Here is a 27,642-nt window from a genome sequence, read left to right as displayed (position 1 = left end):
AACAAAAAAACTCTATCACATTGTACCTCATAAATATATGCATTTATTATTTGCCAATTAATGAGAAAACAGAACTTTTGAAAAGGAAAGTCACCTTCTATCAATTAGGTGAATCAGAGATGACCTCTTAGAAGACATACACCTAAACTGAGCCATCGATGCTGATTAGGAATTTGACAGGTGAAGAGAGGTGGAGAAAGGAAAAAATAAAAAGAAATGGCACATGTGAAGAGTGGCCTATTCAAGGAAATTGATTATGGCTGGTGTAGGGGGACAGATGGGCCATCTAGGGAAGACTAGAGAGGCAGCTATCTTCAGATCATACAGTACCATCCAGGTCATGTAAAAAGTAGAAATTTACTACTAAGAACACTTGGGAAGCTATTGAATAAATTTAAGTAGGGAAGTATTGTGATAAATTGGCATTTTAGGAAGATTATTCAGGTTGTAGAATGAGTGGATTGGAGGGATTAAGAATTTGAGTAGAGAAATTAGTGAAAAATGATGTAACCCAAAGGAAGGGTGATGATGGCCACGATTAGGTTAATGGCTACAGGAACTGAGAGAAGTAGACAGAGTTGAGAGACATTTAGAAGGTGGGTTAAACATGATTTGTAGTAGATTAAGAGAAATAAAGTATTTGATTTTTGTTAGATGTTAGTAGGTGCTTATTTCTCTTTCCTCACCTGTAATACCTATTGCCTATGAATAGAATAAATATTAACAGTGTGCTAAAATGCTTCAGCCAGTCCACCCAAATTACAGTTCATTTGTAGTTAATTTAGAGTAATGTATTTTATTCTAGATTTAAAACTAGGAAATTATTTTGTACTCTCAAGATTTTACCTTTGCTGTGTTATAAAACTTAAACATTTTTATTTTTCTATATTTTATACCACAGGTTGCTTCTAGGATATATTTTTGAAATAATAACTATTGTTTTCAGTGCATAAAAATAAAAAGAAGACACACAACCCTTACTGACATGCATATAGTCAGTATGCATTTGACATTCAAATATTTGACATTCAAATAGTACAGTATACATTAACTTTATGGAATAAAAAGTAACTTGCCTCACTGTGCATTCCTCCCCAATACTACAAAATAACACTGTAGAAATAGAGTCATCCCAAGTATCCAAAATAAAAGCTTATGCATATTCTATATTCTTTCTTTTGACTTTGCAGAAAAGGAATTTTTACCTGACCCATTCTCTACCCACTTTTAAAAAATATCTGGGGCCCTTAAAAACACAAAGATTGATTGTATTCTTATTATCACCTGCACCACTGTATAATGATATATAGATATATCTTTAACCAGTTCTGAATGATGGTCTTTAGATTGCATTTTAATTATTATAAACAAAACTGCAGCAAATATTTTTATATTGATAGTATATCCATAGGTTTGTAGAAATAAACAAAGACCACTCAGATGAGAACAGAGACTATTTATGCAGAGGTTGCTATAGTAAAAGAACTTGAGTTTGGCAGAGACTCAAAGGCAGGCAGGGGAGTGGGAAAGCTTTACAGGGAAAAAAAGGGAAGGTTTCAGAGATGCCTGATGGGAAATTGTTGGCAGCGGGGAACTGGAGGTGGGCTAACTAGAAGCAAGGCATCTTATATGATTCGTGTTTGGGTAGTATACTGGGCTTTCTTGGTTGGTCCTGAATCTCCTCTCAGGTTGAGATTATGATTGATACAATTGTTAGGTCAAAGGGTGTGGGGGTGGGGAGGTGGGGTGTGTGTGTGTGTGTGTGTGGGTGTGTGGGTGTGTGGGTGTGTGAATGATTTCTAATAAATATTACAGAATTGCCCTCCAAAATGTTCATATCAGTTTGGTTTCTCACCCAAAGTATACTAGAATGCCTTTTTCTCTCTACGCCTTCCAGCACAGGGTATTACCAAATTTTGAAATATGTGCCAACCTGATAGGTAAAAAATTAATGCACACATTAACATTTAAGTATGTTGATTCATTCTTTTAGATTTCTAAAATTGTTTTCTGGAATAATCATAAGTTTTTGAAAAAGTTGTCATATATAATTGTCTTATTGGCAGAAGTGACTAAAAATTAAGTACAATCCATCTTTCAGCAATAGGTTTGAACTGTGCAGGGCCACTTATACATGGATTTTTTTCAATAAATATATTGGAACGTTTTTGAGATTTGTGACAGTTTGACAAAACTTGCAGACAAATCACAGCCTAGAAATAGTGAAAAAATTAAGGAAAAATTAAGTATGTCATTAATGCATGATATGTATGTAGATACTAGTTTATCATTTGCTACCATAGAATACACATAAATCTATTATAAAAAGTTAAAATTTCAAAACTTAAATACACATTTAGACAACCATACATGGTGTCATTTGCAGTTGAGAGACATGCAAACAACTGTAAAGATACAGCATTAAATCATAACTGCATAAAATTAACTCTAGTACATGCTGTACTATAGTAATAATTAATTTTGCAGCCACCTCCTGTTGCTATTGTGGTAAGCTTAAGTGTTGTCAGTATATGCTCACAAATGCCATGTGACTCTAATTATCTCCACTTGAGCAGTTCCTCTATCTAGTAAATTGCATATTGCAATAAAAAGGGATCTCTTTCAGTTCTCATGTATTTTTAAGATTGTGTTCGCTGCAGTACAGCAAACCTTGAATAACACTGTGGGACCCATACAAAATGCCACTTTTGATCCTAGAAGTACTTCTAAGAACAGAGGAATTCTAGTCATGACATTATAAGAAAAAGTTGAATTCAGCTGGGTGCAGAAGCTGAGGCAAGAGGATTGCTTAAGCACAGGAGTTGTAGGTACTAGTGTGCTATGATCTTGCCTGCAAATATCTAAAAAAAAAAAAAATGCTGAATAGCTTGATATGTGCTGTAGATGGAGGTCTGCAGCTGTGGTTGCCTGCCATTTTGAGATAAATAATCCAGTGTAAGTACCATTTAAAAAAAAACCAAATTCATGAAGGTGTCACTGCAGCTGTGTCAGCAGGTGCAAAACCTTGCATTTTTTGTGAAACACTTTTTTAATCTCATATTAAGAATGCAGCTCATATGTGGGTGCACAATTGGCTGTAAGAAAGGCATACCTATAGACTAATCTGATTCAAGAAAAGGCAAAGTTATGTGACAAAGCAATAAGAAAGTAAAAGATCTAATGCAGGATAATTTAGTACTAGCAAAGGATGCTTTGACAATTTTAGAAAGAGATTTGACATAAAAAATATCCAGATAACAGGATAAGTGATTTCTTCTGGCCTAGAAACAGCAGATGAGTTCCCAGATGCCATTAAGAAAAAGATACCTGTCTGAACAGATTTTTGGTGTTTTGTTTTTGAGACAGGATCTCACTCTGTTGCCCAGGCTGTATGCTTGCCCTCCTGAGCTCAAGTGATCCTCCCACCGCAGCCTTCTGAGTAGCTGGGACTACAGGCATGCACCACCATGCTGAGCTAATTTTTAATTTTTTGTAGAGATGAGGTCTCACTATGTTGCCCAGGCTGGTCTCAAACCCCTGACCTCAAGCAGTCCTCCCACTTCAGCTTCCCAAAATGTTGGGATTATAGGTGTGAGCAGCCTTGTCTGGACCTGAACAAGTTTTTAATGCAGATGAAAGTACCTAATTCTGGTGAAAAAAAGCCACTAAGGTCATTTATTAGTAAAGAAGAGAAGCCAGCACCCGAATTTAAGGCAGGAAGGCTAACTACTGTTTTGTGCAAATGCAGACTGTTTTGTGATACACCTTACTTATAAAGCTGCTAACCCCCAAACCTCGAAGGGAAAAAGAAACACCAGCTGCCAGTCTTTTGGTTGTACAACAAAAAGACCTGGACAGTGAGAACCCTTTTTCTGGATTGGTTCCATCAGTGTTCTGTTCTGAAGTCAGGAAGTACTTTGCCAGTAAGGGACTGCCTTTTTTTTTTTTTTTTTTTTTTTGAGATAGAGTCTCACTTTATTGCCCAGGCTGGAGTGCAGTGGTGCGATCTCGGCTCACTGCAACCTCTGCCTCCTGGGTTCAAGTGATTCTTCTGCCTTAGCCTCCCGAGTAGCTGGGATTACAGGGACACACCACCATGTACAGGTAATTTTTGTGTTTTTAAAAGAGACATGGTTTCCCCCTGTTGGCCAGGCTGGTCTTGAACTCCTGCCTTCAAGTGATCCCTCCGCCTTGGCCTCCCAAAGTGCTAGGATGACAGGAGGATTACAGGAGTGAACTGCCGTGCCTGGCCTAGGAGACTGCCTTTTAAGGTTCTTTCAATATTGGATGATGCCTGTGGCCACTGGGAACCCCTGAAAGCATCAAAGTGGTCTACTTACCCCTAAACACAATGTCTCTAATTTAGCCTATCACGAGGTCATAAGGACCTTTAAAGCTCATTACTCATGGTACTCTATGGAAGAGAACCTAGATAGAAGATCATGAAAGTCTGGAAGTATTACACCACTGAAGATGCCATCGTTGATATAGAAAAAATTGTGAAAGCTGTCAAACCCAAAACAGTAAATTCCTGCTGGAGAAAACTCTGTCCTGATACTGTACATGACTTACAGGATTTACAACAGAACCAATCAATCAAGGAAATTATGAAATAGATTGTGGATATGGCATAAAAGGCAGTCATGATGGTGAAGAGTTTCAAGATAGAGATATTGGAGAAATCCAAGAGCTAATAAACACCACATGAGAGGAATTAACAGAAGACAACTTCATGGAGATGAGTGCTTCTGAACCAGTGCCAGATTATAAGGAAGAAGATGTAGAAGAAACAATGCTAGAAAACAAATTCACATGTAACAGTTTGCCAGAAGGCTTCTGATTATTCAAGAATGCTTTTGACTCCTTTTATAACATGGGCCCTTCTATGATACCAGCACTGAATCTAAAGCAAACAGTGGTAGGATTGGTACTATGTAGATAAACATTCGTACAGAAATGAAAAAGCAAAGAAGTCAGAAATTATGATGTATATCTGTAAGGTTAGATACAGTATGCCTGCCTCTCCTGCCTCCCCTTCTGCCTCCTTCACTCTTCTGCTTCTGCCACGCCTGAGACAGTAAGACCAACCTCTTCTCTTCCTCCTCAGCCTACTCAATATGAAGATGATGAGTATGAAGACCTTTATGATGATCCACTTCCACTTAATAAGTAGTAAATAAATATATTTTCTCTTCTTTGTGATTTACTTAATAACATTTTCTTTTTTTCTAATCAGAAGAGAGCTGGAGTAATTAACATTTTCTTTGACTTACTTTAGGAATATGGTATATAACTTAGATAACATACAAAATTAAGTGTTAACTGACTTTATGTTGTTGATAAGGCTTCTGGTCATCAGTATGCTATTAGTGGTTAAGTTGTTCAGGAGTCAAAAGTTGTATGTGGACTGGGCATGGTGACTCACACCTGTACTCCCAGCATCTTGAGTGGCTGAGGTGGGAGGATTGCTTGAGCCCAGGAGTTCAAGACAGGTTGGACAATATAGCAAGACCTCATGTCTACTGAAAATTTAAAAAATCATCCAGACATAGTGACATGTGCCTGTGCCTGTAATTTCAGCTACTTGGGAGGTTGAGGTGGGAGGATTGTTTGAGCCCAGGAGATAGAGGCTACAGTGAGTTGTGATCGCACCACTGCACTCCAGCCTGGGTAACAGAACAAGAATCTCTCTCAATAAATGAATGAATGAATGAATGAATGAATATGTTAATTTTCTCTTCTGTTGGGGGTTGGTGCCCCAACTGCCCTGTTGTTTCAGAGTCAACCAAACAATAAAGAACAATTTTATGTTTATGGGATTTTTGGCTAAGTAATACAACATATGATAACCATTTAGAAATCACAATGAACTGAAAATTCAATCTATAACATTTAAGTGTACTAAGTTGTCTTTGGTTTGTTTTTGGTGTTTTAAAGCTTTTATCTTTTAGAACAGTTTTAGGTTCACAGCAAAATTGAGAGGAAGAAAACAGATTTTCCATATGCTCTCTGCTCCTTTGTATCATAGCCGTTCCCATAGTATACCAAGTTTTAGGTTAAATAATAACTTGATTCTTAGTTTTCTTTTAATATAGTATTGAACTGTTTTTCAGATTCTTAGTCTTAGATATTTTACATGTGATTTATTAATATTTGGCTTATAAATAAAAACTATGAATCTTTTATGTGTGGCTTTAAAATATGTATTGTGAATTACTTTGTAAAATTGATAAGCAAACTACATTTCTTTATGAGGTTTTGAGTTGTATTTTTAAAAAATACAATTGTGTTTGTCTTCTGTACATAAGACTTATTGTTTTATCTGGCTTTTTTGATCTTTCATGGTATTTTCCTCCCTAGTTTCATCTGCTTGATAAAAGCCAAGCACCCAAGATCCAAGTTAGTTTTTGTTGAATATACTTTGTATTCTTTCTGTATTCTTTTTTATTATTGTTAGCTACTGAAAATAACACCTTTAAAAAATGTTTTTAGGTCTCCATGAATTTGATGGCTTGAAGGATCCTGAAGTAAATGAATTTCGAAGAAAAATGCGCAAATTCAGTGAGGAAAAGATCCTGTCACTTGTGGGATTGTCTTGGATGGACTGGCTAAAACAAACATATCCACCAGAGCATGAACCATCCATCCCTGAAAACTTAGAAGATAAACTTTATGGAGGAAAGCTCATTGTAGCTGTTCATTTTGAAAACTCCCAGGTAGGATTAATTTTTTTTTCTTCTTTTCTTTTTTTAAATCGCTACTGCAAGTGTTTTACTTGGTAAGGATTATATATTTTTAAGAAATATTTTGTAATAAATTTCTCATTTTTACCTGAATGCAGCTTCAATTTTAGAAGGGTCTCTCGCTTACCTAGCAAACACTGTTATAAAGAACAATTTTAGATTTAAGGTGGAAATGTATTTAGGATTATGTATAATAGTCTAAAGTGATACTCTTTGCACCTTTTTTTTTTTTGGATACAGTGGAATGGTGATTTAGAATGGGGTTGATAAACTGGACTGTTTAATTGGTTTTTACAGTTTTAAGGGGACGTTTAGAAAAGAAAAATACCTCAAAGACTTCTAAAGGAATGTTTAAAAGAAGAAGAAAAAAGATTATAACAGAGACCACTATGATGTATGTTGTTTGCCAAACCTGGTCCTTTACAGAACAAGTTTGCCAACTGCTGGTCTAGATAGTGTTCCTTATTGCAAATATTTTCTTCTCATGTGATTTTTCCCCCCATCTGTAGAAATGAGAGGCCTAATCAAAATGGTCTTTTTGTTTCCACATTCTTAAATTTGCTTTCTGTGAATTAATTAATGATATGGAAGTAGGCATTATAATAGAGTCCATATATAGCCCATCCATTTCTGAATGTTCATAGCACTTATACAAACGAGATGATGCTGTTGCTGTTGTAGCAAATATAGTCATTCTAGCATCTAGGATCTGCCATTAGATAAAGGTAGAAATGCAAGGAATTTTTTTTTTTTTTTAAGACAGAGTCTCACTCTTGCCCAGGGTGGAGTGCAATGGCTCGATTTTGGCTCACTGCAACCTCCGCCCCTGAGGCTCAAACAATTCTTCTGCCTCAGCCTTCTGAGTAGCTGGGATTCCAGGTACACATCACCACACCCAGCTAATTTTTGTATTTTTAGTAAAGGCAGGGTTTCACCATGTTGGCCAGGCTGTTCTCAAACTCCTGACCTCAGATGTTCTACCCATCTCAGCCTCCCAAGGTGCTGGGATTACAGGCATGAGCCACCATGCCTGGCTGGATGTTTTATTTTGTTCTTGAATTACTGTGATAACCAGAGTAATGACAACAACCAGTTATGCAGGGTAAGTGCTCAACGACTTAACAGTCATTATTCTGTGTTGAGCGCTTAATCCTGCATAATTCCTGGTACAGTATATTTTTCATATATTCTCCAGTTCCCGCAACAACCCTACTAAGTGTTGTTGTCTTTACCCCATTTTATGGTGAAGAAACTGAAAGAAAGAGAAGTTTAGTGTTTTGTGCCATTCTCATAGCTGGTCAGTGGTAGAGCCAGGATTTCATCCAGGTGTCTCTGGTTTTACCCAATTTTGCCTCCTTTTAGACAACATGTTAATAATTATTTGTTAAGACAGATATGAAAATAAGATTCTACATTCAGGAATTTTCTCTAGACTGGAAAGTTTATCTAGGGCAAAACACCATTTGTCATTATATCCTGAGATACGTTGAATCTAAAGTTCAGTTTAAGTCAGGATTTGAGTATCATTAAAATGTCAGGGTCAAATTTACAATGCTGTTTAAGGATTTCTGCATGGTCAGGAGGGTAGAATAGGGGAATTTAGTGTTGAAAGGTGATGAGAATTTAACTTGAGAACACTGGCTTGGCCAGGTGAGGTGGCACACACCTATAATTCCAGTACTTTAGGAGGCTGAACAGGGAGGATCTCTTGAACCCAGTAGTTCAAGACCAAGTTGGGCAACATGAGGAAACATCTGTACAAAAATTAGCTGGGCATGTTGCTGCACATCTGTTGTCCCAGCTACACAGGAGGCTGAGGTGGGAGGATTGCTTGATCCCAGAAGGCAGAGGTTGCAGTGAGCCAAGCTTGCGCCACTGCACTTCAGCCTGGGCGACAGAGTGATACCCTGCAATATTTCATGAAGTCATTGAAAGTGATGTTGAACAACTGCTTGAAATACGGGAAAACTATTAGGATATAAGATCATTGGTGTCTTGTTGGGAGGTGAGGTCGGGGAGGAAAGAGGAAACTTCTCAAAATGATTCCCAGCATCCTAGCCAGAGTTCTTTGACGTGTGTGGTGCCATCTTAGTCTGTTTGGGCTGCGCTGCTGTAACATAATACCATAGACTGGATGGCTTGTAAACAACATAAATTTATTTCTCACAATTCTAGGGTTTTTTTCGTTTTGTTTTGTTCTGAGACAGAGTCTTGCTTTGTTGTCCATGCTTCAGTGCAGTGGCGTGATCTAGGCTCACTGAAACCACCTCTTTTCAGGTTCAATGGATTCCCCTGCCTCAGCCTCCTGAGTTGCTGGGACTATAGGTAGGGGCCACCACACCCAGCTAATTTTTTATATTTTTAGTAGAGGCAGGATTTCACCATGTTCCTCAGGCTAGTCTTGAACTCCTGAGCTCAAGTGATCCACACGCCTCAGCCTCCCAAGGTTCTGGAATTACAGATGTGAGCCACTGCGCCTGGCTTGTTTCTCACAATTCTGGAAGGTGGGAAGTGCAAGATCAAGGCACCAGTTCATTCTGTGTCTTATAAGGGATTGCTTCCTGGTGCATACATAACTGTCTTCTTGCCATGTCCTTACATGGCAGAAGAGGAGAGGAAGCTCTCTTGGGTCTCTCTCTTTTTTTTTTTTTGAGACAAGTCTTGCTCTTGTTGCCCAGGCTGGAGTGCAGTGACACGATCTCAGCTCACCACAGCCTGTGCCACAACGCCCTGCTAATTTTGTATTTTTAGTAGAGACGGGGTTTCTCCATCTTGGTCAGGCTGGTCTTGAACTCCCAACCCCAAGTGATCCACCTGCATCAGCCTCCCAAAGTGCTGAGATTACAGGCGTGAGCCACCACAGCCGGCCTGGGGTCTCTTTAAAAAAGGGCACTAATCTCATTCATGAGGGCCCTGCGCTCATGACCCAGTCACATCCCAAAGTTTTCGCTTCCAAATATCATCACATTAGAGATTAGTTTTCTGTATATTGATTTGTAGGGGGAGACAGAAACATTCAGTCTATAGCAGGCATCAACTCATAAAAAACATAGACGAACAAGTAGAATACTGGAAAAAATAGATGTGAAATACTTAGTAAGTTTAGGTTTTAAAGTTTGAATCTGGCCTTATATCTTTAGTATATGATCAGATAATGGGAAATTACCTTGCTAGATTATGAAAGGATTCAGGTGTTATCTGTCCCATTCAGTCTTATGATGAACAGATTGGTAATGCTATATCAATTCCAAACTATATCTTCATTTTTCATTGATTAGAATTTCTATATGTTTCTATTTACATGTTTCCAAAATTGGACATAATTACTAATTTATGGTTTAATTAGTATAAGGTATGGCTCTCTTCTTACCAGTGAGAAATGTGTAAGTTTTTAAAAATATACATACAAAATATAGCTACAGGTTGTGTGACTTTTTAAAGGCGGATGTTCATTGGAAAATGCCTGATGCTAACCTTTAGTTAAATATTAATCTTACCTGTGGAAACTGTGCACTATGAATACAGTAAGATGACTTGCAAATGATCAGAAATCTTTATATTTCAGTAAACTTGTCTACATTCTAAATATATGTCCATATAAAATTTAAGGATGTACCTATAGAAATATTATGTACATTTGTGCATACTGTTACATAATGTTTATAATAGTGATTTTTCAGCCTAAATAATACTTTTTTCTCCACCTCCCTCCCCCTTTAGGATGTGTTTAGCTTTCAAGTATCTCCTAATATGAATCCTATAAAAGTAAATGAATTGGCAATCCAAAAACGTTTGACTATTCATGGGAAGGAAGATGAAATTAGCCCCTATGATTATGTGTTGCAAGTCAGTGGGAGAGTAGAATATGTTTTTGGTGATCATCCACTAATTCAGTTCCAGGTATGTATATTATCTATGAATTTACCAGAGAAGTTCACGAGTATATATATTTTTTTAATTTCTGATTTTAAAAATGTCTACCCATAGTGGAACATTTAGAATATAAAGAAAATTATACAGTATTGAATAGTAGATATTCATAATAGTACTTACCTCTGAGATAATCATTGTTAACATTTTGGCATGTTTTTGTCACTTTTCTTTGCAGTTACATATGTATTTTAGCATAATGATTGTACACACAAATGTGTGTATGTATGTGTTTGTATTCTGCTTTTTTTTTTTTTTAAGACAGTGTTGCTCTGTCACCTAGGCTGGGGTGCAGTGACACACAGTTTTGGCTCACTGCAACCTGTATTTCCCAGGTTCAAGCGATTCTCGTGACTCAGCCACCGAGTAGCTGGGATTAGAGGTGTGTGCCATGATGCCCAGCTGCTTTTTGTATTTTTAATGGAGACAGGGGTTTCACCATTTTGGCCAGGCTGGTCTCCAACTCCTGGCTTCAAGTGATCCGCCCACCTTGGCCTTTCCTAGTGTGAGATTACAGGCATGAGCCACCGTGCCCAGCGCATTCAGCTGCTTTGATTGTTTTAGTTAGTTTTATAATTATTGTCTTATATCATTATGAATTTTTGATACTGTTTGTTAATAGCTGCTTACTATTTTGTTATGGTATAAATGTGAAATATTCTGGGAGTTAATCAGTTTAAAAATTGATTAAATGGTCATCCATTGAATTGTATAAAAACTTACTTGTGATTATTTGTTAGCTAAGTAATGGAAAACTTTTCAGTTTTAGTATGAAATATTTGTGCATGGAATTTCCCTTTCCCTTTTTTTGTTACTTCCATGTATGGCAAGAATTTTGTAAGCATTAGGTTTGACCATTCTCAAAAGCCTTTCTTAATCATTTGGATATGTATTTTTATTTAATTAAGAATTATTTGAGAATAGTTCTGTACAGTACTGAATTGCCCCAGATTATTTTTGGAGTAGAGTGTAGTTTAAATATGCTGTGGTGCAGTGCAGCACCCATCCCTCTATAAGGTATACTGTTTAAAGACGAAGTCCTTGGCTTTGCCTTCAAATAACATGAAGATGTTTTTGTTGAAATATCTTGAAGACTAAAAAATAGTCATTATGTAAGGAATATTATTATAAGTGCCCAGTTAGAGGTTAGTAGTTACAGAATTTTAGGAAAATCTTGTTGTTTTGTGATATTATTGTTGTTATTTAAACAAGAGGGATATAGGCATGCCAAATATAAAGTGATATGTGTTTGAGAACATGGAGCTATAATTTATTAGTAGGTAATGTGATGTTACACATCTTCCCACATTTCTGGTGTGCCCCTTAATTTTTGTGATTTAGTACATACAAGGTCTGGGGGCAGTCCTGTAGTCCCAGGTACTCCAGAGGGTGCGGTGGGAGGATCACTTGAGCCCAGGAGGTCGAGGTTGCAGTCAGCAGTGATTGTGTCACTGCACTCCAGCCTGGGCAACAGAGTGAGATCCTGTCTCAAAAAAAAAATTATATTCTTGTTACTCAGCTGTGGTTTAAGACATACTTTCACAATGCATTTGATATAGTGTTGTTCAGCTTAATTTTATTCTATTGATTTAGGTGTTGGCTTGAAAATCAATACCTTCCTTTTTCTTGCCCCTATAGTATATCCGGAACTGTGTAATGAACAGGACCCTGCCCCATTTTATACTTGTGGAATGCTGCAAGATCAAGAAAATGTATGAACAGGAAATGATTGCCATAGAGGCTGCCATAAATAGAAATTCATCTAATCTTCCTCTTCCATTACCACCAAAGAAAACACGAATTATTTCTGTAAGTTTTATTTCTGAACCTTTAGTAACCCCAAAAGGCATGTGATTGTGTTAGTTTACATAAGTTTTACACGTATTTCCTTTGCTCACTTCTCCTTCTGTGAAACCAATGCATATTTGCCAAAAATGTATCATTTATTTAAAAATTATCTTTCTAGATACTATTATTTTTACTCAAGCTGCAATTAAATGTAAATGTGCCATTTATATTTTTGGTGTTTTTTTTCTGCTAAAGAAAAATGCCATCAAATTAGAGATTTTGATTTAAATACAGGACTTCAGTGAGAAATTGGAGATATTCTAGTAGAAAAGTTAGATGTGCAGAAATAATTGAATTAACCAGTATATTTCGTTTCTATCAGCTTAAGCATGATAGTGTTTTTGGTATAATTTACCTGCTTTCTTAATACTGAATTCTTTTGGTATTAAACATATGTGAAGGGCACTATTTTTTTTTGAGAATGTAATATATTTGTATAAAGCAAATCTTAAGCTTGTCTTTATTTGAACAGTTAACACTTTTTAGTCAGTTATTCAGTCATCACAAATGGTATATTTAACTGCTCCTTGCTGATGTTATTTCTATATTAATATAAATGTTCAACTTAATTTATACAAAGCTTTTATTACTATTTGCTAATGCGTTTAATTTAGTGATATCTCTTAGCATTAGTGGAATGCTGCGTATGTTTTGCCATGAAAGCCAAGTGTTAGGAGTTATGTTTAATTTAGTATATATGACTTTCAGTTGTTACTTCAGAACTCTATTTTCATAATTTTGCCAATAGACATTAGAACTGATGACAATTTCATTGCTAGCATAGAATATTCATTTCTTTCATTAAAATAATTTGTATTTATTTTATTCTTTTACAGCATGTTTGGGAAAATAACAACCCTTTCCAAATTATCTTGGTTAAGGGAAATAAACTTAACACAGAGGAAACTGTAAAAGTGAGTACCCACTAACATTTGTATTTGCTATCTGCTCCAGTGTTTGAATGACTCACTGATATGCTCAATAATGTCACATTGGAGATTGAATTTTACCCATATTGATCAATTATATAATATGGTACAGAATATGGTAATTTATTATTAAGACTATTGAGAATTTTTATTTAAAAATTTTGTTTAAAAATTCAACGACTTGAATTGTTACTGGAAAGGTTGACATTATTTTTCCAGTATATGTTACATATTTCTTCTGTATATTATATAGAAGAAATATATAATATAGATTGGTGAGACTCTGAAGAAAGTTGAGAGAAATAATTCAAAGGTACAAGGATAGAGTTATCTTGGTTGAATAATTCTAGAGGTTTACTCTACAACCTGAAGACTATAGTTAATAATATTGTATACAGTAAATTTGCTAGAAAAGTAGATTTTAGGTACTCTTACCACTCCTCACTGAAAAAAACAAAGGTAACTGTGTGTGATGATGGATATGTTAATTATATTTCAGCAAGTGATATTTAAGTCACAACTATAAATCACGTTTTTATGCAAGCTTACTCTCCTCTCTCAGCCTTGCCTAGAGCTGCATTGAACCCCTCTTCCAGTCTTTTTTTTTTTCCCCCCATTTTAAACTTGCTGAGCACAAAGAACATCTAATACCATTTCCTGGAAGAAAATAGATTACTACGTTATGGACCACAAGTTGTTAACACATGGGGATTTATTGCTCAATCCCACACAGTATAAAGTGTTTATTTTCCCTATTTTGCTGGGTCGGAAATTAAGTGAATAATTTTTGTGATCCAAGAAAGAGATTTGATTTGTTTGAAATGTTTGTTGCTGTGAAGATATATTCAGTAGCCTCTTGCCAAGAAGTACCAATGACTTGCTTTTGTACATGGGCATTAAAGATTTTGGGGGAGAATAGAAGGGTGGTTACTACCTTTGGTTCTTAGACAAGTGGGTGAGGCTGTGAAGAAAGTTGAGAGAAGTAATTCAAAGGTACAAAGATAGAGTTATCTTGATTGAATAATTCTAGAGCTCTAATATATAACATGAAGACTACAGTTAATAATAATGTATACAGGAAATTTGCCAGGAGAGTAGATTTTAGGTACTCTTCAAAAAAGAAAGGTAACTATATCTGGTAATGAATGTGTTAATTTACTTGACTGTATAGTAAGCACTTCACTCTATATTAAAACATCATGTTGTATACCTTAAATATATACAATTTTAGAAGAAGATTCTTTGAGTAGCTATCATTAAAATAAAGGCTTTGCTTTTATATTTTCAGCTAGATTTTTCTTTTTAATGAGTGTGTTTATAGCCAATTAACCTCTATTTTCTATTTTAGTGATAATCCTGTTTTTATCTTTTAATTTAAATTTTTCAATTGCAAAAGTATAACATGACTAATTTTTGCAACAAATGAAAAAATGCAAACAGGCTGGGTGTGGTGGCTCACACTTGTAATCCTAGCACTTCGGGAGGCCAAGGTGGGCAGATCACTTGAGTCCAGGAGTTTGAGACCAGCCTAATCAACATAGTAAAACCCCAGCTCGGGCCGGGCACGGTGGCTCATGCCTGTAATCCCAGCACTTTGGGAGGCCGAGGCGGGTGGATCACGAGGTCAAGAGATCGAGACCATCCTAGTCAACATGGTAAAACCCCGTCTCTACTAAAAATACAAAAAATTAGCTGGGCATGGTGGCGCGTGCCTGTAATCTCAGCTACTCAGGAGGCTGAGGCAGGAGAATTGCCTGAACCCAGGAGGCGGAGGTTGCGGTGAGCTGAGATCACGCCATTGCACTCCAGCCTGGGTAACAAGAGCAAAACTCCGTCTCAAAAAAAAAAAACCCCAGCTCTACAAAAAATACAAAACTTAGCTGGATGTGTTGGCATATACCGGTAGTCCCAGCTACGAGGAAGGCTGAGGTGGGAGGATCGCTGGAGTCTGGGAAGTCGAGGCTGCCCTGAACTGAGATTGTGCCACTGCATTCCACCCTGGTGACAGAGCGAGACCTAGTGTTCCCTCCCCCTGAAAAAAAAGAAAGGAAAAGAAAAAGTGCAAACATGATTAAGAAAAAAGGTGTACTTGTGTCTCCTTACCATCATAAGGGATTCAAAGTTAACAAGCTTTGTGAATGTTTATATATAAACCTATGATATGGGAATTAAAGAGGTTTTGGTTTTGTTTATTTCTGTGATTTGTCAATTGGTTTGTTGACAGAAGGGATGATACTATATACATTGTTCTATAACTTGATTTATTCACTTTATAATATATGTTGGACAGTCCTCTGGATTAGTAAATAGACTTCCTTCAGGTTTTTTGTTTTTTTTTTTAAACAAAATTTATTTAGAAACAGTGTATTGCTTTGTCACCCTCAGTAGTGCAGTGGCATGATCATAGCTCACTCCTGGTCTCAAGTGATCCTCCTACCTCAGCCTCCCAAGTAGCTAGAACTACAGGTATACACCATCACTTATAGCAAATTTTAATTTTTATTTCTAGTTTTATAGAGATGGGATCTTGCTGTGTTGCTAAGGCTTGTTGTGAACTCTTGGCCTCAAGGAATTCTCTTGCTTTGGCCTTTCAAAGCACTGGGATATAGGCACAAGCCACCATGCCAGACCAGGATTTCATTTTTAAAGGCAAAATCACATGGAGTCAAATCTACCCTCAAGTTTTATGGAATATTTTATATATATATGGTTTTATTTAGTAATTTGCATGTATAGATATAGAATCTACATAGTAACAAATGGGAATTTCTATTTGTTCTTCTAATTTGCCAGGTTATCATATTTGTCTTCTGTAGATAATTTATTAGTTCTTTAATTTTTTTATGGTTGGTATTTCTCTGCAGCCCTTTATTTAATTTCTTCATAAAGAGCATTCATTCATGCTTTATTTTTCTCAAGAATTATGAATTATTCCTTTGTCAGTGGTCAGAAACCTAATAAAGTCATTGACATTTTATGTCCATATGTTTGCCACTTCTGTCAGCTATCAAGCTTGATTGATTCTATTGTTTGCAGTTGCTATGTTCATAGAGAGGATTAATGGCCTTAATGCCAGTAGTATTCAATGTATGTACCTCACTCCACCCTACCTAGCACTGTAGTTCTCTTTTTTCTTTCTGTCTTTCTTTTTTTTTTGAGACAGAGCCTCACTTTGTCACTCAGGCTGGAGTGCAGTGGCACGATCTTGGCTTGCTGCAGCCTCTGCCTCACGGGTTCAAGTGATTCTTCTGCCTCAGCCTCCGAGTAGCTGGGTCTTCAGGAGTGTGCCACCACACCCGGCTGAGTTTTGTGTTTTTAGTAGAGATAGGGTTTTACCATATTGGCCAGGCTGGTCTCAAACTCCTGACCTTGTAATCCACCTGCCTCAGCCTCCCAAAGTGCTGGGATTACAGGCGTGAGCCACTGCGCCCAGCCTATAGTTCTCTTTTTCTTTCTTGTGCCCAGCAGGATTATATAGTTGAATTTGAGTACATTAAATGTAATTATGACATGATTTTCCTGTAGATATACCTTGTTACATAGGTTAGGAGCTCCAGTAGAATGTTAAAGCGAAATTTGAAGGTGGCTGCTTTACATCTTTCTTTTGAAATTTTTTTCTTTCCTTTATGCACTGGCTAAGACTCCCAGTACAATTTTAAGTAGAAGTGATAAGAGTAAATTGATTACCCAGGGTTCTCCAGAGAAACAGAGCCAATAGGATATAATATATATATCTGTATCTGTATATCACATAAATAAGCAAAAATTATAAAAGATTTGTTATAAGAAATTGATTTACATGATTATGGAGGTGGGCAGCTGGAGACCCAAGAGAGCCAGTGGTTGCATTCCAGTCTGAATCTGAAAGCCTGAGAACCAGGAATGTCAGTGGTGTAGTTCGTATCTGAAAGCTGGTAGGCTTGACACCCAGGAAGAGCTGATGTTTCATTTAAGAGTCCCAAGTCAGGAAAAAAAGCCAATGTCCCAGCTAGAAGACAGTCAAGCAAGAAGAATTCTCTGTTACTTGGAGAGGGTCAGTCTTTGTTTATCTTCAGGTATTCAGCCAATTGAATGAGGCTAGCCCACATTAGGGAGGTGGGCTACTGATTAAAATGTCAGTCACATCCAAAATCACCCAGAATAATGTTTGAGCAAATATCTCGTTAGTAACACCCAGAAAAATGTTTGACCAAATATCAGGGCACCCTGTGACCTAATCAAGTTGACACATAAAATTAACTATTATAGTAGACTCCCCCCAGACAGAGTCTCACTCTGTCGCCCAGACTGGAGTGCCGTGGCGCAATCTTGGCCCACTGCAACCTCCACCTCCTGGGTTCAAGTGATTCTTGTGCCTCAGTGTCCCCAGTAGCTGGGATTATAGGCACTTGCCACCACACCCATCTAATTTTTGTATTTTTAGTAGAGATGGGGTTTCACTGTGTTGGCCAGGCTGGTCTTGAACTCCTGACCTCAGGTGATCCACCCGACTAGGCCTCCCAAAATGCTAGCATTACAGGATTGAACTACTGCACCCGGCCTGACATACAGATTTTGTTCTTAATCTTAAAGGACAGCATTCATACAGTCTTTCAACTTTAATATTAGTTGTAGTTTTTTTCATAGATGCCCCTTATTCATAGATGCCCCTTGTTTAAGAAATTTCTTTTCTTCCTAGTTTGCTGAAAAGTTTTATCCTTTAAGAAAAAGTTGATTACTTTTTCTGCATTTTTTGAAATGATCATTTGATTTGTATATTTTAATCCATTGGTTTTCAAAAGTTGAAACCAATCTTCTATTCTAAAATAATGTCCACTCGGTCAATATGTGTTAGCTCTTTAATACATTATTAAATTTGATTTTTTAATATTTTGTTATGGATTTTATTGTCTGTGCTCATAAGGAAAGTTTAGGAATATTGGTGTGTACTTGACTTGTAATGTCTTTCTTTGATTTTGGTATTAGGATAATGTTGGTCTTACAATGAGTTGAGAAGCCTTCCCCTGCTTTATTTTCTGAACAAGTTTACATGGGATTGGTATTATTTCTTCCTTAAATATTTGATAGAACTTACTCCATGTCATCTGAGCCTTGAGTTTTCTTTGTGGGAAGGTTTTTAATTATAAATTTGATTTAGGGCCAGGTGCAGTGTCTCATGCCTGTAATCCCAGCACTTTGGGAAGGCCAAGGCGGGTGGATAACATGAGGCCAGGAGTTGGAGACCAGCCTGACCAATGTGGTGAAACCCCATCTCTACTAAAAATACAAAAGTAACTGGGTGTGGTAGCAAATTCCTGTAATCCCAGTTGCCTGGGAGGCTGAGGCAGGAGGATCGCTTGAACCTGGGAAGCGGAGGTTGCAGTGAGCTGAGGTCATGCCATTGCACTCCAGCCTGGGCAACAGGAGTGAAACTCCATCTCAAAAAAGAAAAAAAGAAATTCAGAATTTATTTAAAGAATATATAGGTAGATTTTCTGTTTCTTTGTGTCAGTTTTGGTAATTTTTGTCTTTCAGAGAATTTGTTTTGTTATTGTTTATTGGCATAAAGTTCATAATAGCCCCTTATATTAGTTTTCTGTTGCTGGATAACAAAAATACCATAAATTTAGCAGCTTAAAACAACATTTACTTATTAGCTCAGCAGGCATGGAGTAGCTAGGTTCTGCTTATATAGTCTTACAAAGCTGAAATCTAGATGTTAGTTTGACTGCACTCCTTTTTGAAGACTCAAAGAATTTGCTTCCAGACTGATTCAAGTTGTTGGCCCAGTTCTGTTCCATGTGATTGTAGGTCTGAGGTCTCCAATTCCCTGCAGGCTGTTGGCTGGGGTCTTCTCTCTGCAACTAGAGGCAGCTCTCAGATCCTTGCCCTGTGACCCTCTCTAATTTTTGAATCTGGAGGATTTCTCACATGTCAAATTTCTCATGCTTTGACTCTTGCTAGGAATTGCTGAGTCTCTCTTAAGCATTCAGCCAGAAAGTCAGGCTCACTGAGGATTATCTGCCCTCCTTAAAGCTGACAATGTCATATAGTACAACCTAATCACAGGCATCTAATCCATCGTATTTGCAGTCTGAGAGATCATACAGGACACATGACTCTGGATGAAGTCTATAACAAAAATCTCGTGTTGAGGGTTGACTCATCACTCTGCCTGCCTGGCACTTGAACGTCTTCCATCTCTGTGGGAGTGGTTGGAATTCTGTAGTATATAGCTTCCTGGTCAATCTTTCCTTGGCCTTGTGGGACTTTTTGATTTTTGTATTTTTTAAAGGCAGAGTCTTGCTCTGTCACGCAGTTTGGAGTGCAGTGGCATAAACGGCTCACTGCAGCCTTGACTTCCTGGGCTCAAGAGACTCTCCTGCCTTAGACTCCTGTGTAGCTGGGATTACAGGCATGTACCACCACACCCAGGTATTTTTATTATTATTATTATTATTTTTACTTTTTGTAGAGACGAGATTTCACTGTGTTGTCCAACCTTGTCCAGGTTGGTCTTGAACTCCTGGGCTCAAGTGATCCTTCTGCCTCAGCCTCCCAATGTGCTGGGATTTCAGGCATGAGCCACTGAGCCTGACTAGCCTTGTGGTGTTTTCATCTTTCATGTGTACATCTTAATTAATATTCAGCAGAAGCCTGAACTCAGTGTTGCCTAAAATCTACAAGATGGCATTATTTATAACTATCTATAGCTCTAGTAGAAAAGAGGTCTTCTAACTTTCAGAGAAAGTATGAATTGCAGCTGGGCATGGTGGCTCATAAGGTGATCAAACCCACCTTGGCTCCCAGCACTTTGGGAGGCCAAGGTGGGTTGGATCACCTGAGGTCAGGAGTTCAAGACCAGCCTGGCCAACATGGTGAAACCCCATCTCTACTAAAAACACATAAAAAATTAGCCAGACTTGGTGGGGGGCACCTGTAAGTCCAGCTACTCTACTCAGGAGGCTGAGGCAGGAGAATTGCTTGAACCCAGAAGTCGGAGGTTGCAGTGAGCCAAGATTGTGCCACTGTACTCCAGCCTGGGCAAAAAAAAAAAAAAAAAAAAATGTGGGACTCCTTCAAAAAAAAAAAAAGTATGAATCCCACCTCTTTTTCTCTTCTTTTTGTTTCTTTTCTCTCTTCTGAGTTGCCCCAGTCTCTGAACAGTACTGTGGCAATAGCAACAGTGGTAGCAGGGAAGTGGCAGGAGTAGTGGGGACAGGCAGAGCCTAAGACTCAGAGTTGAATGTCTGCTTCAATTATAGGAGTTGTAGTAGCAAGAAAATGGAGTAAGTCTCCCCTTCCCTTACCCGCCCCTGGCCCAGTATTTAGTATAGTTGCAGGAATGTGGGTCAGTAAAGCCTCAGCTTTCTGGTTGGATAACAAGAAAAGGGAAGCTTCGGCCTACTAAAAAAATACTTGAAACACTGCAGAGTAGATAAGCTCAGAAAGCAACCTCTTAAAGTTAGTTGTGCTTATAAGCTTATTCCTGAGCTGTACATATGAAGATCTGCTCTTAACAGTCTACATACTTTGAGAACTGAACAGTGGCATGTTCCATTACCCAAGTCTCAGACTGGTTAATGTGTAGTACACACATAGGACAGATGCAAATAGCCCTGCAAGAAGACTCGGAAACTGAACTGGTATTGGAATTGCAGCTCACAGAAGGCTCATGGAAACTTGCAACTTTTGAACCTAACTATGGTCCCCTAAAACAAAAATATCAGCATTCTCCATAGAATATAAACAAAACCCAGTGTCTCATAATAGTCAAAATATCTGGAATACAATTCAAAATTAGTTGACACATAAACAATGAGGAAGATCTGAAGTTGTGTGGACAATGATAGTTCAGTAGACGTCAGTACCGAGATGACACAGATGTTGGAATTATCTCAAAAAGACATTAAAGCAGTTATGAAAATGCTGTAACAACTAGGGCAAATACAATAGAAGGGACTGGAAAGGGAGAAAGTTTCAGCCATTAAATAGACGATATAAGGAAGAATCAAATGGAAAATTTAGACTAAAATATATAATAACTGAAATTTAAAAATACACTGAATGGACCCAAAAGCAGAGTGGTAATGAGAAAGGAGAGAGTCAGTGACCTTAAGGATTAATCAATACAAATTTTCCAGTTTGAACAACAGAGAGAAAAATGGGAGAAAAATTCAATAGAGCCCCAGGAACCTGTGAGAAAATGCTAGAAAGTCTAACATTTGTGCAATCTGACTTTGAGAAAAAAGAGAAAGAGTATACAGTTCAGAAAGACTACTTAAGGAAATAACCACAGGAAACTAGATTATTGGCAAAGTCAGCAAAAGACAGAAACACAAATTCAAGAAGCCCAAGAGAAATACAAGTCCAGACATATCCTGTATTCACATGTATTAGTCATACATCATAATACCTCACTGCCTAGTTATATAGGTCTCAGGACTCCTAACCTGTTAAAATGTATAACCCAAGGAAATTGTATCTTTAATCTTAAACATTTTAAAAAATATATTTAGGGAGTATAAATGCAGATTTCTTATATGCATATGTTGTATAATAGTGAAGTCTGGGTTTTTAGTGTATCCATCACCCAAATAGTGACACTATACCCAATAGGTAAATTTTCAATCCTCACACCCCTACCCTCTACCCTCCCACACCTTCCCTGTATCTTACTCTTTTTATCTTCTTATTTCAGTGCCTGAAACACTAAATAAATATGCAATGATTGAATACCTTTTAATGTAACCGTCTCTAACATCTTATCCTTAGTTTAAGGTCACACAGTATTCTCAAAAGCTATCTTTTTACAAATTGTGACATAATAAAGAATGTATATTTGGTCTCTGACCTGTTTAGCAGAGAGCTCCTTTAAGTCCTTTGTCATTTCCCGAGTGATAGGAGCAATTATTCTAATGTCTGATCTAGTCTCCATGTCCTGACAAAAGAGCCTTCAAAATCTGGGTAATAATAGGAGTGTCTTTTTGTATGCCTACAAGATGAGTGAGACTTAAAGCCCCTAGATAGCTCCAGGATGGAGCCGGTTGCCAGAGAAACCAACCAGGTGAATAGAGGATTGGAACTTTCAGCCGCACACTGGGACCAGAGTGGGGAGGGAGGCTAGAGGCCAACTTAGCAGCAGCCAAAGATTTAATAACCATACCTACTTAATGGAGCCTCCATAAAAATCCTAAATAATGGGATTTGCAGAGCTTCTGGGTTGGTGAATATATCCACATGCTGAGAGGATCATGCAGCCAAATTTCATGGGGACAAGCTCCTGCACTTGGGAGCCTTCTGGACCTTGAAGTACATGTATATTCCTTTTCATCTGGCTATTTGTTTCTATTCTTTGTAATATCCTTTATAATAAATGGATAAATGTGTTTCCCTGAGTTTTGTGTGCCATTAGACCAGATTGAACCTGAGGAGGGCATTTGTGGGAACCCTCGATTGATCGGAAGTACAGACAATAACCTGGGATTTGCAGTTGTCATCTGAAGTGGAAGTCAGTCTTAAGGAACTAATGCCGTAACCTGGTAACATCTGTGCTAAGTCCAGGTAGTTAGTGTCAAAATTGAATTGTAGGATACCCAATTGGTGTCCAGAGAGTTGGAGAATTGGTTGGTGTAGGAAAAACCCTCACATGTTTGGTGTCTGAAGTGTATGAAGGTAGAAGAGACAGTTTTTCCTTCTTACAAATGATCAAGGCTGGGAAATTCCCAAAACATGGGAATTTCCATCTATTCATGCTACTGATCTTTTTTTGTGTCTAATATCTAAGGGCAAAAATGTAGTGGATTTTGGCCATATTGTGGAACAAGAAGGAAATTAAAGTGTTGATGTGAAAAAAAAAATCATATATTATTCAACACAGAACATTTTTAATTGGTGAGTATAGGAATGCAGTCTGTGTATTGGCTTGGCACTTTCCTGCTGTAGCACAATGGCAAGTCCTTTGCATGACAAAGCCTGACTTCTCTTGCTCTCCTAACGTTCTAGGGCTTGTGAAAAAGTGTTTCCATGAAAGTTTATTAAAGTTGGATAATAAAACATGTAACTATATAAAGCATGGTTATAATTTTTTTTAGTTTTGAGACAGGGTCTCGCTCTGTCACTCAGGCTAGATTGCAGTGACGCATCTCAGCTCACCGCAGGCTCCAGCCCCAAGGCTCAAGGGATCCTCCCACCTCAGCCTCCTGAGTAGCTGGGACCACAGGTGTGCACCACCACACCAACTTTTATTTTTTTTTTGAGATGGAGTCTCACATTGTCACCCAGGCTGTATTGCAGTGGCACAATCTTGGCTCTCTGCAGTCTCTGCCTCCTGGGTTCAAGCAATTCTCCTGCCTCAGCCTCTCGAGTAGCAGGGACTACAGGCGTGTGCCGCCATGCCCATTTGTATTTTTTAGTAGAGACAGGGTTTCACCACGTTGGCCAGGATGGTCTCGATTTCCTGACCTCGTGATCCGTCTGCCTTGGCCTCCCAAAGTGCTGGGATTACAGATGTGAGCCACCTTGCCAGCCTATTTTTTTTGTATTTTGAGTAGAGAGGAGATTTCACCATGTTACCCAGACTGGTCTTGAACTCCTGAGCTCAAGCAATCCTCCCACTTCGACCTCCCAAAGTGTTGGGATTGCAGGCATGAGCCACTGTGCCTGGTTTTAAAGCATGATTAATTATACTTTAAAATTCTTTACTTCTCAAAGGATTGAAGATGACCCAGATCAAGCTTCAGGAAATGGGAAAATTTTTACAAAACTTCATGTGATACAGATTTAGAGAATGGATTTTGTTACTGCTTTTTCTGAAAACAAAAACTTCTTTTTATGCTTCTTTTTTTTTTAATGGGAGATTCTAAATTCAGAGAAGAAAATTATCGTTGTAAAGTTGGTTCTTTTTTTCTACTGTTCTTTTTAACCATTTGTCAACTTTAATAATTTTAGTAAATTACCCAGAGATTTCTCAACCAGAACTGATCTTAATGACATGGCCTTAAATAAATCATACTTTGATTATTAAATAATGATTATTATTTTCCTTTCATACAACACTAAATAATGATTATTATTTTCAACAAAGTTTTTCAGAATTTGCAGGATCTTCTTTTTTTTTTTTTTTTTTCCCCACCATACTCAAGTTAGACTAGTTCTTTGTTGTTATCCTTTCCCAGATTACATTTTTGTTGTGGCTGTTCACAGGTGGTATGGGACTTATTTTGGGATCATTATAATTGATGGGTTTTTTGGTTTTTTTTTTTAACTTTTATAGCCCTCTCATCCCTAATTCTACTTCATTCCCTATACCTGAGTTTTGCCACTTGTTTTTGGATTCAGTTACAACTAGCATTCTGTTTTGTTTTGTTTTTAAATACTAGCTAACATTTATTGAGCCTTTATTATATGGTAGGTACTTGTTTGTCTTTATTTCTCATTGCCTTTGTCACCAGAACATTGAAAAAATAATCATTTATAAAACTCATAATTTTCTGAATAAACTATATTTAAATTCCATATTAAAAAGATGACAAATACATGAAAAATCACCAAGAGTAAGAATTGAATACCATTTTTATCCTGATATTCTTATCTTATAACCTCCCATACAACAGATGCAAAATATATTTTATGTATGTTTTGTTTTGTTTATGATTTACCAAACCTCATTTCACAATTACTTGAGGTGAGCTCACAGTCTCTCTCTCTCTGTGTGTCTCTCTAACATAGCACATACAATATACACAGTTTTGACTTTAAAAAAAAAGAGGATAGTTAATTGACAAGAAGTAAGAAAAAAAAAAAAACCCAATAGCAAGATTCCCAGTAGATATGTATATAATAAGATCCTGTGTAATTAATTGCTTGATGTGGGCTACATATTTGGCTGTCTGCTTGCCCTACACCTAGTGGACAAGACAAAGAGAAAGCGTGATCAGTTATAATGTTCAGAATCTCATAAGATAAACCGGTTATTTATGGGTTTGTAGCATATTCCTGTACTGTAAATTGAGAGAGAGATGCTTAGGGAATCCTTATGAAGGAGACACAGTGGGTAATGTAGTGAGCACCAACACACCTGACAACATCATATTATAGGAGGTAAAATAATGCTTTATATCTCTCTTATAATGTCTTTCACCAAGTAGAAATAAAATATAATATTGAAAGTGTAATCTGGAAAAAGTCATTCTAGAAGAGACCAAACCAATTCAGTCTTAGGGCTGTATTCAGCCATTTGATGGTTTATTTATTTATTTATTTTGAGATGGAGTTTTGCTCTTACTGCCCAGACTGGAGTGCAATGGTGCGATCTCGGCTCATCACAACCTCCACTTCCCAGGCGAGTTCAAGCGATTCTCCTGCCTCAGCCTCCCGAGTAGCTGGGATTACAGGCATGTGCCACCACACCTGGCTAATTTTGTATTTTTAGTAGAGATGGGGTTTCACCATGTTGGTCAGGCTGGTCTCGAACTTCTGACCTCAGGTGATCACCTACCTCAGCCTTACAAAGTGCTGGTATTACAGGCCTGAGGTTTGTCTTTAATTGAATAATAATATTTGGACTTCCTAAAAAAATAAATATTGTGTGTTTTTCAGGAAATTCTGTATGCATTTTTTTTTTCAAAACTGGATTTGGGAAAGTTTAGGCAGTGGAGACTTTGTTGTGTTCATTTAAGGTCAAAAAAAGAAGATCAAAGTATATGTGTGTTTATATATGTATATACACATACGTGTGTGTGTGTGTGTGTGTGTGTGTGTATGTATGCAAGCATCAATCATCAACTGAGCCTAGAGTAACATTAAAATCATCTTGGCTGGGCGCTGTGGCTCATGCCTATAATCCCAGCATTTCGGGAAGCTGGGGCAGGTGGATCACCTGAGGTCAGGAGTTGAAGACCAGCCTGGCTAATATGGTGAAACCTTATCTCTACTAAAAATACAAAAATAGCCATGCCTGGTGGCAGGTGCTTGTAACCCCAGCTAACTCGGGAGGCTGAGGCAGGAGAAATGCTTGAACCCGGGAGACGAAGGTTGCAGTGAGCTGAGATCACACCATTGCACTGCAGCCTGGGTAACGAGCAAAACTCCATCTCAAAAAAAAGTCATCTAAGAACACGAAGTTCCTAAGCAGAAATCATGTGTGAATAGATGGCACTGCCCCCTTCCTCACTCACTTTTCATGAAGATGTGTGGAGTGTTAGTTGCGTAAGAAATCACTTTCATTTTCCCATAAAGTTGATTAAACAAGGCTTTAAAATTTTTTTGTAGATTGCAGGCTGATTATCTCTCTGGAGAGTAAATGGTAATAAACGTTTTGAGCAGTAAAAAGAAATCTTGTAGTGATGAAATCGTTTTTTCTTTCTTTCTTTTCTTCTTTCTTTCTGAATGAGGCAGGATCTTGCTCTGTCACCCAGGTTGGAGGTTCAGTGGCACAGTCTCTGCTCACTGCAACCTCTGCCTCTTGGGCTCAAGTGATCCTCCCACCTCAGCCTTCCGAGTAGCTAGGACTACAGATGCACACCACCACACCTGACTAATTTTTGTATTTTTTTGTAGAGATGGGTTTTCACCATGTTGCCCAGGCTGGTCTTTCTGTGCTCAAGGGATCTTCCTGCCTTGACTTCCCAAGGATTATAGGTGTAAGCCACCTCACCCAGCCTGAAATAGTAATTTTACATTTGAAAATGATCAGTCATGGTGCTGGTCTGCCTGAAAACATTTGGCATGGAGAAGAGGCAGGCGATTAGGTTTATCCAGGATACAGACTTCCAGATGAGTGTAATAGGATCTCAAAATTATCTGCAAGTGCACTTGCAGATAATTTTGGTGAGAGTGAAGGCAGACAAAGCTATTAGAGAAGCGGAGAGAAAGAGGTGTTGGTTGTTGAAATAGAGGTCTTAATGAGGGCTACAGTTTTCCTGTGAGAATGTATTAATAGGAGTGAGTTGGAGTCAGGGGATGGGATGTGGTTGGAAACTGAGATGTAATAATTAGTAATTTGTAGGTGCTAAGGTGTGATGAAGTCAAATTCAGGGTGGGATTGTGGGATTGTGTGGCTGAAGGGAAGGAGAGAAGTACCCAGTTGGAGATTTTGAGGTCGAGGAACTCAGAAGTCAGTGGGTTGTTTGCCTCAGGCATGTGGACCCTGCATCAACACCTCTTAGTGATTTTCTTCTCAGTTAGTCATCTTCAGATCTTGGAAAGCAATT

At 37.8% G+C, this 27,642-nt stretch overlaps 1 protein-coding gene across 2 annotated transcripts in view; it reads left to right on the top strand.

Moving 5' to 3' along the window:
- The window catches only part of PIK3CB (phosphatidylinositol-4,5-bisphosphate 3-kinase catalytic subunit beta), a 170,471-nt gene that overhangs the window by 70,026 nt on the left and 72,803 nt on the right, over positions 1–27,642 (top strand). For both annotated transcript variants that reach the window (XM_064378740.1, XM_064378741.1), the window contains exons 5-8: positions 6,493–6,716; positions 10,464–10,643; positions 12,312–12,482; positions 13,358–13,435. In XM_064378740.1, the coding sequence (XP_064234810.1) occupies positions 6,493–6,716; positions 10,464–10,643; positions 12,312–12,482; positions 13,358–13,435 (653 nt within the window). The remainder of the gene's footprint in view (positions 1–6,492; positions 6,717–10,463; positions 10,644–12,311; positions 12,483–13,357; positions 13,436–27,642) is intronic.

This window comes from Aotus nancymaae, unplaced genomic scaffold (assembly GCF_030222135.1).
Source record: "Aotus nancymaae isolate 86718 unplaced genomic scaffold, 86718_ANA_hifiasm-v0.15.2.pri h1tg000019l, whole genome shotgun sequence".
Taxonomy (NCBI): Eukaryota; Metazoa; Chordata; class Mammalia; order Primates; family Aotidae; genus Aotus; species Aotus nancymaae.
This window is presented reverse-complemented; position numbering and strand designations above follow the sequence as displayed.